This window comes from Myotis nattereri (genome assembly GCF_964212035.1).
Source record: "Myotis nattereri genome assembly, chromosome: 2".
Lineage (NCBI taxonomy): Eukaryota > Metazoa > Chordata > Mammalia > Chiroptera > Vespertilionidae > Myotis > Myotis nattereri.
The window spans coordinates 122550188-122569176 of NC_138076.1; the positions used below are offsets into that span (position 1 = coordinate 122550188).

The 18989-nt window shown below is 39.9% G+C and overlaps 1 protein-coding gene across 1 annotated transcript in view; it reads right to left on the minus strand.

Annotated features, from left to right (window-relative positions):
• LOC308513839 (maestro heat-like repeat-containing protein family member 1) overlaps positions 1-17493 on the minus strand; it is a gene marked incomplete at both ends in the record, with an annotated part of 51736 nt that extends 34243 nt beyond the window's left edge. Inside the window, 5 exons of the mRNA XM_081083940.1 lie at positions 14034-14182; positions 14629-14721; positions 15831-15993; positions 16927-17049; positions 17395-17493. Coding sequence (XP_080940066.1) covers positions 14034-14182; positions 14629-14721; positions 15831-15993; positions 16927-17049; positions 17395-17493 — 627 coding nt within the window. The remainder of the gene's footprint in view (positions 1-14033; positions 14183-14628; positions 14722-15830; positions 15994-16926; positions 17050-17394) is intronic.
• Between the last annotated feature and the right edge of the window lie 1496 nt (positions 17494-18989).

The window sequence follows — 18989 nt, forward strand, 5'->3', positions numbered from 1 at the left end:
TTTTGTTAACCAATGTCATCCCCATACATTCAATAAAAATGGAAAAAATTAAAATAAAATTTAAAAATAAAGTATTCACTTTGATGAAGTCCAATTTATTAATCCAGGTTTTAAAAATCATGTTTTTTTTTCACCCTGGCCAATGTGGCATTGTCCCAGGCACTGAAAGGTTGCAGGTTTGATTCCTGGTCAGGCACATACCCAGGTTTCGGTCTTGTTCCCTTATGGGGGCTTGCAGGAAGCAGCCCATTGAAGGATCAATGCTTTGCTCCCATTGATGTTTCTCTTTCTCCCTCTCCCTTCCTATTTATTATTTTAAATCTTTTTAAAATAAATAAATAAAATCATGTTTTATTTTTCATTTACAATTCACAACCCAGTCACCAGACATTAAATAACTTACAAAGTGGTCACCTCGATAAATCTAGTAGCCATCTGACACCCTACAGAGTTGTCACAGTATTACTGACTATATTCCCTATACTGTACTTTACATCCCATGTCTATTCTGTAACTGCCAATTTGTACTTCTTAATGCCTTCATCTTTTTCACCCATCATTCACCTGCCTCCTATCTAGCAATCATCAAAATGTTCTCTGTATCTATGAGTCTGTTACAATTCTGATTGTTTATTTTGTTTCTTAGATTCCACAAATAAGTGAAATCATATGGCATTTGTCTTTCTGTGACTGACTTATTTCACTCAGCACAACACCCTCTAGACCAGTGATGGCGAAACTTTTGAGCTTGGCCTGTCAGCATTTTGAAAAACCCTAACTTAACTCTTGTGCCGTGTCACTTAGAGAAATTTTTTGATTTTTTCAACCATAGTAAAACAAAGATTTATATTTTTGATATTTATTTTATATATTTAAATGCCATTTAGCAAAGAAAAATCAACTAAAAACATGAGTTGGCGTGTCACCTCTGACACGCGTGTCATAGGTTTGCCATCACTGCTCTAGGCACATCCATGTTGTTGCAGATGTTAAGATTTCATTCTTTTTTATCGTTGACAGTGTTTTTCTACAGGCCAGGCTGGCTTCCCTCTGGCCGCCTGTAGGCACCTCGGATGTGAGCTGGCTTCCTTCTGGCCCTGGCTTTGTCCGGAAGGATGTCCAGAATGATGTCCTGAAGGATGTCCAGTCTAATTAGCATATTACTCTTTTATTATAGATCTTCTCAGTTCCATTGTTTCCATTGAGAAATCTATTATTGTTATCATTATTCCTCCATATGAAACATCCTTTTGTGTATTTAAGATTTTCTCTTTTTCAAAACATATCTTTCTCAAATTCTTCCAAAACATTGAAGAAAAGGCAATACTTCCTAACACACTCTATGACGCTAATATAACTCTGATACCTAAACCTGGCAAAAATAACACCAAGAAAGAACATTACAGACCAATATCTCTGATGAACACAGAGATATTGTGTTCAATATCTCTGATGAAAAGTCCTAAACAAAATACTAGCAAATCAAATACTACAGTATATCCAAAAAAAAAAAAAAAAATACATCACGGTCAAGTGGGGTTCATTCCAGAGTCACAAGTATGGTTCAACATACACCAATCAATCAATGTAATACACCACATCAGCAAAAGAAAAGATAAAAATCCTATGATCTTATCAATAGATGCAGAAAAAGCACTGGATAAGATACAACATCCATGTAGGATTAAAACACTCAATAAAATAGGAATAGAAGCAAAGTACCTCAACATAATAAAGGCCATCTATGATAAATCCTCAGCTAATATCGTACTCAATGGTGAAAACCTGAAACTTTTCCTCTAAGAACAGGAACAAAACAAGGATGTCCACAGTCACACCTCTGATTCAACATAGTACTAGAAATCTTAACCAGAGCAAAAAGGCAAGAGAAAGAAAGAAAAGACATCCAAATAGGGAAGGAAGAAATAAAACTATCAGTTTTTGCAGTTGACATTTTCCTAGTGTATATAGAAAACACTAAAGACTCCACCAAAAAAACAAAACTATTAGAAACAATAAACAAATACTGTAAAGTTGCAGGATACAAAAATCAATGTGCCAAAATCCATTGCCTCACAGCCAGTGACATGGGGATGGCCAAGTGCACCAGCCAATCAGGCAGCCACTACCCATGTGTGGCCACTGAGCACTGAAAACAGCCAGTGTGAGCTGAGACATGCCATAGGTGCAAAATACACAACAGGTTCTGAGGACTTAAAAACACTTTTAAAAAAGAATGTACAATATCTCGAGACAGTCACCTGTGCTGAAGAGAGGGAGAGTGTGCGGAGGAGTGGAATCTGGGGAGAGACTGAGGAAAGAATTGGGGCCGGGAGAGGTGGCAGCGAATTGAGTGCTGAGACACCCCTGAGCCCAGGACTGGGGCCGCCATTCTCTCTGGAGAGTGAGACTCCTCCCCCCAACCCCCAGGCAAGGAGCACAGCCACACCCAGATTCCACCCTGTATGAGATCAAGGATTAAAATAACCTGATCAGTCCCTGGGAGTTAACAGGGTCTGGCCTATAGAGGGATTTTCAATACCAGCAACAACACAGCGCCAGTAACTAACTATATTACGCAGCCAGCTCTGGGCAGTGAACTTCCACTGGACAGAGAGGCCCTATAGCCTCAGAGGCCAACCCCAGAACACTGCCACCAAGAGGCTGACCCAGAAACTGACTCTTTGCTAAACACAAAATAAGGCAGTCTGGGAAACAAATGCGGCTTACTTTAAAATAAGGACTGTGGTTTACAACACAGAAGAACAGTGTATCGCAGGGAAACTCAGCACTCTCCTGAATACCTGGCAGGTCTAAGGCGAGCCACACTGAAGAATAGAAGAACCGAAGGACCTTCACTACTGCAATTTTTTTTTTCTTTTTTCACCTTTTAACTAAGAAACCAAATTTTTTTTCTTTTTTTTTCTTTTTTTTCTTTTCTTCTTTTTTTTCTTTTTCTGTTCTTTTTTTTTCTTCTTTTTTCCATCACCTGATTTTACCCTTTTAATTACTACCTTCTTATTTTTAACCAGTATTATTACTGCTACCATTTTATCTTTTTTTTTAAAGTGCCATTTTATTTTCTCTTTATTTTATTTTGGGATTAGTGTTCTCCATTCTATTTCCATCGTTATATTATTGGTTGTTTCTAGTTTGCATTCATCTCCAGGGAGCTGTTGCTGGAATTTGTTGGGATTAATGGCTGTTCTATAGGAGTATTCTCATATAAAAAAGTCTCTTCCCCTCTTCCACTTCATTCTCTCCTTTCGCTCTTTTTTTTCCTTTTCTTTTCTTTTCTCGCTTTTATTTTCCCCCCTCCTTTTTCCCAATTTCATTTTTGCACTCCTTTTTTTGGTCCCTACTTTTCTTTTCTTTTTTCTCTTTTATCTTTTTCTCTTCCTTCTTCCTTATCCCCTAATTCTCTTAATTCAGGTGGTCACCTTTATTTGGGGTTATTAATATCGTGAATATATTTGTGTATAGTGCCTGGTACGTGGTGCCTTGTTGTGTTGTATTTTGTGCCTTTAAATCAACGCAGCAGATCCAAGCAACAGCAACCTCCTGAGCACCACACCCTCTGCTGAGGAACAGCAGCTGTACGTGAAACCTCGCCCCACCAGCCAGAAGAGCCACCACAGCTGTGAACAGCACCCACCAGAGGAGCTGCTGCCAACTGAAGAGCAGCTGCTACCGCAACCGCCCGAAGAGCAACCACAGACCAAGGAGTCACTGCCACCAAGGGAGCAACCACTGAACGACTCAACGTCTAGATATGTCAGTGAGATCAAACATGGGCAGACAAAGAAACCCCCAAAGGAAAGAGAAGGAGGACTCTCCAGAAAAGCAGCTAAGTAATACAGAGGCATGCAACATGACAGAAAAAGAATTCAGAATAAGGGTCCTAGAGTGCATAAACCAGATGGAGGAAAAAATCGACAAACTCTGCAAGAAGCTAGAAGAAACAGATGAAAAAATCAACAACTTAAGTAAGACCCAAGAAGAAATGAAGAGTGATATAGCTGCAATGAAAAACTCCATTGAAAGTATCAACAGTAGACTAGGAGAAGCGGAGGACCGAATTAGTGAATTAGAAGACAAGGAAGCAAAACACACCCAAAATGTACTGCAATTGGAGAAAAAAATTAAAAGACAGGAGGAGAGTCTAAGGGAGCTTTGGGACAACATGAAACGAAACAACATACAAATAATAGGGGTACCAGAACAACAGAAGGATGAACAAGGATTAGAAAACCTATTAGAAGAAATAATATCAGAAAACTTCCCTGAGGTGGGGAAGAAAAAAGTCACACAAGCCCAGAGAGTCCCAAACAAGGTGAACCCGAAAAGACCCACACCAAGACACATCATAATTACCATGGCAAATGTTCAGGACAAAGAGAGAATCTTACAGGCTGCAAGAGAGAGACGGAAAGTTACATACAAGGGATCTCCCATTAGATTGTCAAATGATTTCTCAACAGAAACACATCAGGCCAGAAAAGAATGGACAGAAATTTACAAAGTGATGCAAAGCAAAGGATACTCTATCCAGCAAGGCTATCATTCAAACTTGAAGGGGAAATAAGAAGCTTCACAGACAAAAAAAGGCTAAGGGAGTTTATCACCACCAAGCCAGCAATGCAAGGAATGCTAAAGGGACTGGTATAAAAAGAAGAAATAAAAAGCTCAGAAAGAAAACAGCCACACAAAAACAGAAATGGCTACAAACAAGTACCTTTCAATAATAACTTTAAACGTAAACGGACTAAATGCTCCAAACAAAAGACATCGAGTGGCTGAATGGATAAAAAATCATGACCCATACATCTGCTGTCTACAGGAAACCCACCTCATTAGAAGGGACTCACACAGACTGAAAGTGAAAGGATGGAAAAATATCTTTCAGGCAAATGGAAAGGAAAAGAAAGCTGGGGTAGCAATACTTATATCAGACAAAATAGACCTCAAAGTGAAGGCCATAACAAGAGATAAGGAAGGCCACTTCATAATACTAAAGGGATCAATACAACAAGAAGATATAACTCTGGTAAACATATATGCACCCAATGCAGGAGCACCCAAATTCATAAAAAAACTCCTGGAAGATATCAAAGGAGAGATCGACAACAATACAAACATAGTAGGGGACTTTAATACACCACTGACAACACTGGATAAGCCCACTAGACAAACAATCAGCAAAGATACAGCAATCCTAAATGAATCACTAGATCAGATGGACTTAATTGACATCCTCAGAACAATTCACCCCAAAGCCAGGGAATATACATTCTACTCAAATGCTCATAAGACATATTCAAAAATAGACCATATATTGGGTCACAAGCAAAGTATCCCCAAATTCAATTAGATTGAAATCATAAAAAGCATCTTCGCAGACCACGATGGCATAATATTAGAAATAAACTACAATAAAAACAACCCAAAATACTCAAACACCTGGAAGCTGAATAGCATGCTATTAAATATTGATTGGGTTACCAATGAAATCAAAGAAGAAATTCGAAACATCCTGGAAACTAATGACAATGAAAACACAACAATCCAAAACCTATGGGACACAATGAAAGCAGTCCTGAGAGGGAAGTTTATAGCTCTACAGGCCTATCTCAAAAAACAAGAAAAAATGGTAGTAAATCAGCTAACTCTACAACTCAAAGAATTAGAAAGAGAGCAACAAGAAAACCCCAGAGTGAGCAGGAGGAAGGAGATAATAAAGACTAAAGCAGAAATAAATGACATAGAGACCAAAAAAACAATACAGAAAATCAATGAAACCAAGAGCTGGTTCTTTGAAAGGATAAACAAGATTGACAAACCTCTAGCCAGACTCACCAAGAAGCAAAGAGAGAGGACCCAAATAAACAAAATCAGAAATGATAGAGGAGAAATAACAACAGACACCACAGAAATACAAATGATTGTTAAAAAATACTATGGACAGCTCTACTCCAACAAACTAGACAACCTGGAGGAAATGGACATATTCCTAGAAAAATACAACATTCCAAAACTCAATCAGGAAGAATCTAAAAATCTCAACAGGCCAATAACTATGGAAGAAATTGAAGCAGTCATCAAAAAGCTTCCAGCAAACAAAAGCCCAGGACCAGACGGCTTCACAGGGGAGTTTTCCCAAACATTCAAGGAAGAACTAAAACCTATCCTCCTCAAACTACTACAAAAAATTCAAGAGGAAGGAACACTTCCAAGCTCATTCTATGAAGCCAGCATCACCCTAATACCAAAACCAGGTAAACACAACACAATAAAAGAGAATTACAGGCCAATATCCCTCATGAACATAGATGCCAAAATCCTCAACAAAATCTTAGGAAATCGGACCCAGCAGTACATCAGAAAGATCATACACCATGACCAAGTAGGATTTATCCCAGGGATGCAAGGATGGTACAACATCCGCAAATCAATAAATGTGATACATCACATAAACAAATTGAAAGAAAAAAAACCACATGGTCATATCAATTGATGCAGAAAAAGCATTTGACAAAATTCAACACACATTTTTGATAAAAGCTCTCAGCAAGGTGGGAGTAGAAGGATCATACCTCAACATAATAAAAGCCATATATGACAGGCCCACAGCCAACATCATACTCAATGGACAAAAACTAACACCATTTCCCCTAAGAACAGGAACAAGACAGGGATGCCCCCTCTCACCACTCCTGTTCAACATAATACTGGAAGTGTTAGCCATTGCAATTCGGCAAGAAGAAGAAATAAAAGGCATCCAAATTGGATAAGAGGAAGTGAAACTGTCCTTATTTGCAGACGACATGATATTATACATACAAAACCCTAGAGACTCCATCATAAAGCTACTAGACTTAATACATGAATTTGGCAATGTAGCAGGATACAAAATTAACCCCAAGAAATCTGAGGCATTTCTATACACCAATAGTGAACTTTCAGAAAGAGAGATTACAAAAACAATCCCATTTACCATCGCACGAAAAAAATTAAGCTACCTAGGAATAAACTTAACTAAAGAGTTAAAAGACCTCTTCTCAGAAAACTACAGGACGTTGAAAAAAGATATAGAGGAAGACATAATCAGATGGAAGAACATACCGTGTTCATGGATTGGTAGAATCAACATCATTAAAATGTCCATACTACCCAAAGCAATCTATAAATTCAACGCACTTCCCATTAAAATACCAACGGCATACTTCAGAGATCTAGAACGAACTCTCCAAAAAATTCATCTGGAATAAAAAAAGAACCCGAATAGCTACAGCAATCCTGAAAAAGAACAAAGTAGGTGGGATCTCAATACCAGATATCAAGTTGTATTACAAAGCCACTGTTCTCAAAACTGCCTGGTACTGGCACAAGAATAGGCATATAGATCAAAGGAATAGAATAGAGAGCCCAGAAATCGGCCTGAACCAATATGCTCAATTAATATTTGACAAAGGAGGCAAGAACATACAATGGAGCTAAGATAGTCTCTTCAATAAATGGTGTTGGGAAAATTGGACAGATATATGCAAGAAAATGAAACTAGACCACCAACTTACACCATACACAAAAATAAACTCAAACTGGATAAAGGACTTAAATGTACGACAGGAAACCATAAAAATTCTAGAAGAATCCAAAGGAAACAAAATCTCAGACATATGCCGAAGCAATGTCTTCACTGATACAGCTCCTAGGGCACTTGAAACTAAAGAGAAAATGAACAAATGGGACTACACCAAAATAAAACGCTTCTGCACAGCAAAAGAAACCATCAAAGAAACAACAAGAAAACCCACTGCGTGGGAAAACATATTTGCCAATGTCATATCTGATAAGGGCCTAATCTCCAAAATTTATAGGGAATTCATACAACTCAACAAAAGGAAGATAAACAATCCAATCAAAAAATGGGCAAAGGACCTAAATAGACACCTTTCAAAAGAGGACATTCAGAAAGCCAAGAGACATATGAAAACATGCTCAAAGTCACTAATCATCCGAGAGATGCAAATCAAAACAACAATGAGGTACCATCTCATACCTGTCAGACTGGCTATCATCAACAAATCAACAAATGACAAGTGCTGGAGAGGATTTGGAGAGAAAGGAACCCTTGTGCACTGCTGGTGGGAATGCAGACTGGTGCAGCCACTATGGAAGACAGTATGGAGTTTCCTCAATAAACTAAAAATGGAACTCCCATTTGACCCTGTGATCCCACTTCTAGGAATATATCCCAAGAAACCAGAAACACCAATCAGAAAGGATATATGCACCCCTATGTTCATAGCAGCAGAATTCACCATAGCTAAGATCTGGAAACAGCCTAAGTGCCCATCAGTAGATGAATGGCTTAGAAAACTGTGGTACATCTACACGATGGAATACTATGCTACTCTAAAAAGGAAGGAACTATTACCATTTGCAACGTCATGGATGGAACTGGAGAGCATTATGCTAAGTGAAATAAGCCAGTCAATGAAGGAAAAATACCACATGATCTCACTCATTCATGGATAATAGAGACCATTATAAACTTTTGAACAATAATAGATACAGAGGCAGAGCTGCCTCAAACAGATTGTCAAACTGCAGCGGGAAGGCCGGGGAGGGTTGGGGGGCAGGAGGTAGGGGGGTAAGAGATCAACTAAAGGACTTGTATGCATGCATATATGCATAACCAGTGGGCATAAGACATTGGGGGATAGGGGAGGCTAGGGGACTCTCTAGGGCGGGGGGATAAAATGGACACATATGTAATACCCTTTGTAATACTTTAAGCAATAAATTAAAAAAATAAAAAAAAATAAAAAAGAATGTACAATATCTCATTAATAAACTGCCTGGAGGCTGTGGCGCAATTGGTGGAGCCTCCCCACATGCACCAAGAAAAAATAAATCCATTGCCTTTCTGAATACTAACAACAAAACTTCAGAAAAGGAAATGAAAAAATAATTCCTTTTGCAATTGCAATCAAAAGAATAAAGTACCTAGGAAGAAACTTCACAAAGAATGTGGAAGACCTATCTACTGAAAATTATAAAGAAATATTTAAAAAGATTGAAAAAGACACAACAAAATGGAAAAATATTTCATGTTCATTGATTGGAAGAATCAAAAGAGTTAAAATGGCCATATTACCCAAAGCAATATACAGATCCCAATGTCATTTTTTAAAGAAATAGAATCAGAAATCGTCAGATTTGTATGGAACCACAGAAGACCCCAAATAGCCAAGACAATACTGACAAAAAAGAATGAAGTTGGAGGTATCAAACTATCTGACTTCAAATTATACTACAGAGCTATGATCATCAGAACTGCATGGTACGGACATAGAAACAGACACACAGGTCAACGGAACAGAATAGAGAGCCAGGCTATAAAACCACATGTATATGGACAGATAATTGTCAACAAAGGAGCCAGAAACACACCATAAAGACAGTCTCTTTAATAAATGGTGCTGAGAAAACTGGAAAGTCACATGCAAATGAATGAAAGTGGGTTACAGTTTGGTCCCACGTACAAAAATGAATTCAAACTGGATCAATAGGGGTGGGGAGAGCAGAGGGAACTAATATATGGTGACATGAGGATCTAACTGGGTAGTGAACACATGGAGCAATATACAGATCTTATAATACAGAAGCCCACACCTGAAACCTCCATGTTCATGCTAACTAATGTCACTCCAATAAATTTAATTTTTAAAAATCCTTTTTTCTTTACCACTGGTTTTGAGAAATTTGATTGTAACATGATTTGGAGTAGTTTTTTTTATCTCTTGTGTTGGGTTCATTGACTGTGTTAGATCTGTAGGTTTACTCTATTCTTCAGATTTGGGAATTGTTCAACCACTATTTCTTCAAATACATTTTCTGACTCTTCCTTTATGAGGGGACTCACATTGCACATAAATGAAGCTGCTTAGAGTTGTTGCATGCCTCACTGATGCTTTTTTTCCTAATTTATTGTGTTATTGATTTTAGAAAGAAAAGGAGAGGGAGAGATAGAAACATCAACCATGAGAGAGAATCATTGACTGGCTGGCTCCTGCATGCCCCCCACTGGGGTTCAAGCCTGTAACCTGCTCATATGCCCTGACCCGGAATCAAACCATGACCTCCTGCCTCATAGGTCGACGCTCAACCAGTGAGCCACTCTGGCCAGGCTGATGCTTTCTTCTTTATTTATTTTTTTCACTTTTTCTGTTTCATTTTGTGTAATTTCAATTGCAGTCTTCAATAAACAAGTACTGTCTTTTGCAATGTCTAATCTGTCATTAATAGTATCCAGTGTTTTTCATCACAGATATTCTAGTCTTTAACTCTAGAAGTTCAACTTGGGTCCTTTTAAAATATATTTTCCTGGTTTTTACTTATTTACTTAAACTTTCTTCTAGTTTTTAATCCAATAGAACCAGTTATAAAACATGTTTAAATGTCCTTGTGTGCTACTTCTAACATTTGTGTGAGTTCTGGGTCAGTTTTTTATATATTTTTCTCCTTATTATAGGTCATATTGTCCTGCTTCTAAGCATGCCTGGTTATTTTTTAAAAAATTAATGTGACTCATTGTAAACTTCCCTTATTGGGTATTGGACATTTTAATATTCCTATAAATATTCTTGAGTTTTCCCTGGAATACAGTTAAAGTCACTTGAAAATAATTTGATCCTTTGGGTCTTGCTTTTAAAATTAGTTAGGCAGGAACAGAAAAGCATTCAGACTACTGTTAATTTTGGTCCCCAACCCACCCATCTACCTAACGACCTATGAATTATAAGGTTTTAAGACAGGTTCGTGGGAACAGGTATAAGAATTGGCCCTGTGTGAGTTCTGGCTACTATTCTTTCAGGTTTGGGGGTTTTCCTCACCTGGAACCATTTCCTCACACACACGGACTATTTAGTACTCCACCCTGTAAACTCTAGCTATGCTGGTCTCCCTGGCCCCTCAGTCCTATCTTCTCAACTCAGAAAGTCCATCAACTCTTCCTGGGGTTTCTTTTCCTCTGCCACTGACTGGAAATTTTCTCAAGGAAGTAAATAGGGGCAACAATAGAGCTTATGCAATGTCTCCACTGTCTCTCAGGGACACTGTTCTTTGTTGCCTGCTGTTCAATAGTTTGAGAACCATTACTTCATATATTTGCGTAGTGTTTTAGTTGTTTCAGAGAAGAGAGTAATTCTGGCCTCGATCTTTGCCAGAGCAGAAATCCCTCCACTGGATTTTAAATATTTAACATTTCTTCCCCTTTGGTTTGCCAATAGACCCCCACATTGGGCCTGCCTCCCTAAGTAGAGCTGGCTAGTGCTAGTTAATTTCCAAACAAATTGTACTACAGATTGATAAATATCTTGATTCTTAATCACTATCCCCTGGAGTGATAGAGAAGGAGAGAGAAGGAGGAAGTAGCCAAAACATTTCCACTGTCCGTAAAATGTAGGGTACAATCTCTACCTGCACAATCTGCAGACTAGCGGGTAGGTTACAAATTTCATCCTCTAACTGACTAACTGACCTCAAAGAGCAAACCTCTGCTCCAGGTTCACAGACCTTACCTGAGGCAACATGCAGACACATGACAGGAGGGTAGGTACTAGTAAATGAGAGACTGGCTGCTCAACTAAAGGAGAAAGCTCAGAGCACATACATGAGGAAGGTCAAATCTTCACACACCAAAGAAAGTGCATGTGAGGTGGTAGTGCAATGGTAGACCACAAATGGTGATCCCTGAAAACTTGATGCTAATGGGGGTTGCACTAAAAAGAAAAAAAATCTCCTGTTGGAAATTTACAAGTGCATACTACCATGTTGAGCAACCATGAAAAATGTGCCTCTCAGATGCCTATTCTGGAGGGCATAATTGAACGACATCTCCAACTTCTTTATTTTAAAATCCATCACTGTTTAAAAGTGAGGCTAGATTCCCAAAGGTTTCTTCCAGCCAATGACTGAGTATGGCAGGCCCACTAAAGCAGGCCTACATATGCAAGATGTAGGACTTTCTGATGGGTAACATTGGCTCAATGACTCCCTGTTGGCATTGATTCCCTGTTAGCATTGAACTTTCTTAGAACGACACTCTAATGTAAAACTTTTTCTTCTTCCCTTCTCTCCCATCTTTCCCCCTTCTCCTTCTCCTTATCAATGGTCAGAACTTCTCCTCAGTCTGATGGCTCTCCCAGCCTCCTCTGGCTCCTTCCCTGTTTTTTCCTCACAGGTGTCCCTCCAATAACTCTCTTGCACCTCTAGTCCAAGTTGGTATGTGCTTCTTAGAGGACCAGACTAACCCACATATTGAACACTCAGAGAAGTCCTACAGGTAAGAAATTTGTTTAATTTTAAACTCAACATTTCTCACCCAGTTTACTAAATAACACGCCTTCTTTTTGTGGAATACTCATTAGAAGTTGGGGGAACTCGGTTTGAGAAATGCCATTGAATTAGAAGGAAAACTGAAACAACAATCAGAACATTTGTGTTCTGGTTCTTGAAACTCTGTTCATAAAAATACCTAATATGTGTATAACATTTCTATCACAGGCATAATTCTGAAATGGCCCTTAAAATCCCAGGTCCCTGGTGTACACACAACTTCGCCTGGTTTTTCAATCAAGCACTAAGCTGGGTGTTGATGTGAAAGGATTTTGCAGATAAAGGGTGTCCCAAAATTCACCCAAGATTTGAATTTTACGCCATTTGTGCCGTCAAGTGTTGCCAATGAAAAAAAAAATGATAGCGTGACAGCTGACAGTTCAGGGTTATTAAAAATGGAGCACTCCACAAAAGAACAACACGTTTTCATTGTTGAGCAATATTATAAAAATAATGAAGCTTTGGCAGCTACAGTTAGCAATTTTTGTGCAAAATATGGTCGGAATAGTGATTTTACTTCATCAACTGTGAAGAGATTAATTAAAAAATTTAGACAGACTGGATCAATTAGTGATCTTAAACACTCTGGCCATCCTTCAACAAGTCGTTCAACACAAAACATCAAAGCACTTTGTGAGAGTGTAGCTGAGAGTCCAAGGACATCAATTCGGTACTGTAGTCAAGAATTGGACATTTCGAGAAGCCTTTTACCCAATATGCTATTCTATACATAACCTTATACTGTATACTTTATGAATCAATAAAAAGATTAAAATTTTTAATTATAAACCTGTGTTTTCTATCAAAATTACTTCTTGCGTGAATTTTGGGACACCCTTTATAAGTAAGGTCCCACACTGGTTAACTTTAACATAGGGAGGTACTCCAGGTAGGCTTGATCTTATCTCATAGGCCCTTTAAAGCTGGCTCTAAAGGTCAGAGACAAGGAAGTCAGAGAGTTTCAAAGCATGAGGTGAATTCAACAAATGGACATGGCTGAGTTCCAGTAAAACATTCCTTACAAAAATAAGCTTCAGAATGGATTTGACCTATGGGCCAAGCTTTGCCCACTCCAACATTAACTACGCAATAAATATGAAATACATGAACGAGTCAAATTTCCCTCTCACGCACAACCCAATCACCTGGGAAATGTAGAAAGGTGTCACTTTCGTGGACATCAAAATCATTAACCATTGTGTTAACCGGTTCACTTGGTCCTTGAGTTTGGTTGGTGACATAAGGAAGAAAAGGTGGCCCATTATCTGCAGAACCTGCTCTGTCACCTGTGCCTACAGAGATATACAAACTTGCATCAGCAATAGGATGAGGAAGACAAACACTCAGGGGTTGTGCTTTATTCATCTTTGTATGACCAGGTCCTAGCATCATGCCTGGCAAATGAGACTAATCAATAAATGTAAATTGCACACTTAACAAATAAGTGAATGGACAGTGCAGTGTTTTTTTACTCTATGTTTTTCTGGAGCATGGTAAGAGGAGCCTGAGGAGGAACACCTGCTCTCCCAGAAGACCCTTCTACCAGCAAGTGGACAAACTTGAGCCTAACTTTGGCTCAAGCCTTACTCCTTCAGCCCATCCACCCATCCCCTGTAATCTCCCACTCCCACCTTGTCCGTGCTGTTCAAAGACCAACGGTTGAGGAAGATGCGGAAGGTGATGTAGGCCTTCATGGACATTTCCCTTTGACTAAAGTCCATCACCTTATCATCCCAGGGATCCAGGTGTTTCTGGGCACTGACAACCAATCCGTAGAATACTGTACGGAGGGAAGGGAGTTAGAGCTGCCCATCACCTTTCCCATCCCACAAAGTAAAGCATGCACACCTATAAGTACAGTCCTCTCCTCTCCAACCCAAAAAGGGCTTTGGGGGTCCTGTTCTGGGAAAGACCCACCTGCCCACCACCTCCCCAACTATCGTTCCTTTCTGACCTCACCTAGTTCCAGGATAGGCAGGGAAAGTGAAAGAGAAAGGCGGTCAACACCTACAGCCTCCCTATCAAGTTTGCTCCTTGCCCCAAACCAGGCCAAGAAAGGTCAGATGGAGAACAGCATCTACTCATACCTGGCCTGCTCTCAGCAATCATCTGCACTTTCCATAGACTTATGGGGTCCAACTTCAGAGAGACCCAGTCTCTTCCTGGCCTTCTTTCCTCCCTCCCTGATTCCAATTAAGCCTTTCCCCAGAGCCTCCTGACCCTTACCATGACATATCGCCAACATGTCATTCTCCTCTTGGGCCAACTTCAGAAGAGGCTGGATATATCTCCATATAGAACCAACATAGGAAACTGTATCTGGGAGGGAGAGTAAAAGAAAAACATCCCTATCCCAAGGAAAGGAGCCTCCCGCCTTAGTGTACAGAATCTAATAAGAGACCAGGATGTTTGGGTTCAGATCCTAGCTCTGCCTCCAAAGTGACTGGGTAACCCAGAGTAAGATACTTAATTTATGCTAGTTTCCATGTCCTGAGGTGTTAAATAGGACTACAGTTCCTAATGTGCCCACCTCAGAGGGCTGTTGGGAAAATGAAGCTCCATAATGGATGCTAGCACAGCATGCAGATGCAAGGTATTACCACACCCTACACATGCACACTCCCTTCCAAGGACCTTTATGAAGCAAAGAGCTATGCTGCTGGAGGCTTTCTCAGTATTGTAAAGTGAGAACATTTGCCCTGATTAGATCAAGAGACACATTTCCAGCTTCTGTGCTGTGTCCTCTGAGTTTGCTATGCAGCCCAAACCATAAGCCTTGTCATTTTGAACCTAATGCCCAGAAGGTCAGCTGACTTCCCCCAATATCTCTCTGGCCCAAGGTCCAAGTGGCAAAGAAAGGGCAGGGTCTGGCATTTGCCTGATGACCTGATTATTTCCTCAACACTTTTTGATTGAGGGAGGGGAATACAATGGGTAAGAGAACTAATGCTGTCACCAACAGCCACCAGGATGGAGATTGTGTGGTGATTCTCTGCCTCATCCTACTACATTATTACCTTCCAAACCTCTAATCAAATTCAAAACTTCAGCTTCCCCTAAGCAAAGCACTCCTCACTTCTCTTTTGCCCTTTCTCAACTGTGTTAAATGGGGGCTTTCTATTCAGCCTTCCCACTAGTTCTCCAAGCCATACCTCCAGCCCCACAGTTTCCTGTGCTTTTTAATATGCTCTCCTGTGCCACTCCTAGTCTCCAGGAACTCCCTCCTGAGTTCCCATCGGTCCCACAGGGATGCTAGTTTGCCCCGCTCATCCGTACACACACACCCTTGACTAAACTAAGTAGAGATATACTAGTACACTGAAAGGAGTAAGGAGAATAAAGCTATACTCTAAATTCCATACAGCACCCCAAGGCCTGTTGCCCCTGTTCCTTTCTCAGACAAATTCTTCCATCCGGGGGAGCAATACCTTTGGAAAGGATGATCTTCCCCACTGCAACCATGAGGCTCCTTGGGGGCAGACAGTGTGTATTTGGTCTGTCCCATAGCTTGACAATGATCACTTCTGGAAAATGTGACCCCAGAGCCATTAGGACCGCAGTGAATGCCTTTTCCATTTCTTCCTTTGTCTCCTGGAAAAAGAAAGACTCAGTGTTCCAAGACTAATCTCCAAGATGAGTCCCTCAGCTTCTGAGAATTGGCTTTGCTCAGTAAGTGGTTCTCCTCTATCTAGAGGGCAGTAACTATCCTATCTCATCCTACTACCCCATTCAACATACACCTTTCCCATGACAGAAGGCAAGAGCTTCCTAGAGTGTGCAAGAGTGCAGGAAATGAAACACTCTGCAAAGTCTCTGGGCTTGTGTTGGGGTGGGAATGGGGCTTGGCATTTCCAGAGCACAGAGCCTTCCCTGAAGCAACAAGTGAACCGTCATAACAGAGTTGGGTACATTATGGAGGTAACTTTGAAAATTTCTTGAAGGGTCAGGTATTGATCAGTAAACAGGTGTGCCAAAGAAGGCAGGTAAACTGGAAGACACCTTGTATGTAGACAGTTAACCAAGAAAATCAGAAACCAGATTTACCCAGTACCAGGAAAATTAAGTATAAAAGTATCTGAATAGATCAATAGGTAGTGGTCATGAATGTTCAGTCCAAAGTTGGGCTAGCAGGCAAGTGGGTGGATTTAAATAGGTTAGTAAATAAATTGAGGTGATTAGCTGAGTTGCAACAGCAAAGGTGTGACTGCCTAAGATATCCCAGGAGGAGGATTAGGACAGCTTAGATTTTGAGGCCCAAAGCCTAAATCCGTTTCCCCGTTTCCATCTCACTTCTTTCACCTTACCTCCTTACTTCATTACTTTAACTTTTAGGTCACAGTTCTTGAGACATGTTCAGGGTATAAGACATAGGCTCTAGGAAACTGTTTAGAAACTTGAGGTACTCATCTCCCAAATACTACTTAACTTCAAAATGTCATCACCCACCAGAAAGGAACTCCTGGCTTTAGATCTGGAATCCTTTCTTTCCCCACAGCCCCCAACCCACAGGCATGAGCTCCTCACCATTCTCCTCAGGTAGTTGATAAGGACACCTGTAATTTTCCGGCAGAATGTATTAGGCATCTTAGTATTTAGAATTTTGACTTCCAGTAATTTGAGGGCTTTTATGATATCATCTTCTGACATCTAGAGGAGAGAAGGGATTCAAGAAGAAAGGAAGGTTGAAGGATGGAGGGTTAAAAGAAAGAGAATAATGATCCATGGTAGAGAAAGGAAGAGGAGGACTGAGTCTAGAGAGAAGATTAAAGCTGGACCCAGGTTTGGGGGGAAGTAGGTGGAGAAGTTTATGGGTTAAACTAGGGACATTGGAACCTGACCTGGAGCTGTGAAGGGACTGAGCCGAGTAGTGCTCTGCTGACTGGAAATACTTGCCCCCCTCCTGACAGAATGGGTATGCACCCAACCAGCTACCTTTATGGAGGTGGTTCCACCCTGGGGCCAGTGCCAGGAAGATGTCTGAGATGTCCTCACCTGACCTCCAACTTTGAGTGCCATCATAAATTTCTCGATGTCTTCTTTTGAGATATACTGGCTCAACTCCCCTTTCGAGTTAGCTGAGGAAACTGCCATAGCTCTAAATATCTCTCTAAGGAATAAAGAGGGTTAGTAGAGGGGAACTGTTTCTCTCTTGCTGGAATTGGGTATGTTTTTCTTCAAAAGTGGGTAACATAGTATGATGAAATCATGCAAAAAGTAATGAAAAACCAGAAGAGACCAGTGTGGTTGCTGATTATGAGTTTGCCCTTCACTAGCAATATATCCGTTGGCAATTCATTAAATCCTGGAGACTCTATTCTTCATGTGAAAACTTAGTACAATAAAAATCAATATGAGAATCCTAAGAGATTGGATACGTGTTATTAGGTATCACCTTTTAGGATCTCGGCCTGCCCTTTGGATCACATCTTTTTTTAAATTTAAATATATATTTTATTGAGTTCAGAGATGAAGGGAGAGGGAGAGAGAGCTAAAAACATCAATGATAAGAGAGAATAATTCAGCCCTAAGCAGTTTGGCTCAGTGGATAGAGCGTCAGATAAATGTTTTCGGTGGGCCGCATGTGGCCCGCGGGCCGTAGTTTGAGGACCCCTGACCTAGATGGTGGTAACACTGATATCTTCTTTGTGATAAATAATTGAGGTCTACACAATTGGCTCATGTATGTTTTTCAATGTTTATTTAACAACAAAAATATATATTTTTAATTTTTATCCTCCTCTGAGTATATGTTTATTGATTTAGAGAAAAAGAAGTGAGAGAGAGAAACATCAATGTGAGAGAGAAACATCAATCAGTTGCCTCCTGTACATAAACCCCAACCTAGGAGTGAATCCCCAACCTAGTTATGTGCCCTAAATGGGAATCAAACCCACACCTTTTGGTGTACAGGACAATGCTCCAACCAACTGAGCCACCCAGCCAGGTCAGCAGTTACATTTTTACATGACAGATACAGAAAAGAAAAACATCGAGATGAATTAAACACCTCAGGAGAAAGATTTCATAGTACACTAGACACAGCAGAGGAGTGAATTCGTGAATTGGAAAGTAGACTAAAGTGACTCATAACATAGCACAGATATAGAGAGATGAAGAAAAATGTTGAGAGAGATGAAAGATAGCATGAAAAACTCCAATAGATGCTTAATGGGAATTCAAAAAAAATAGAGTGAATGGCCAGAAGGTAATAGCAATAATGGCTGAGAATCTTTCACAATTAAAGATATGAATCCTCAGATTGAAAAAGCACACCAAGTCTTTCACAGGATAAAAATAAATTCATACCTGGAGACATTGGAATAAGATAAAAGATCAAGGAAAGTGAGAGAATCATAAAAAGTTCAGAGGAAAAAAAAAGAACCCCAGAGGAGATAACAGACCAATGGCAGATTTCTCGTCAGCAATAGTAGATGAAACAATGCAATAATAGCCTCCAAGTTTTGAAGGAAAATATCAGTCTAGAAACTTATCCTCAGCTATAACATTCAAGAGTGAAGGCAAAATGAATACATTTTCAGATATACTAAGACATGTATTACTCATAAGCCCTCATTGAAAAAATTCTA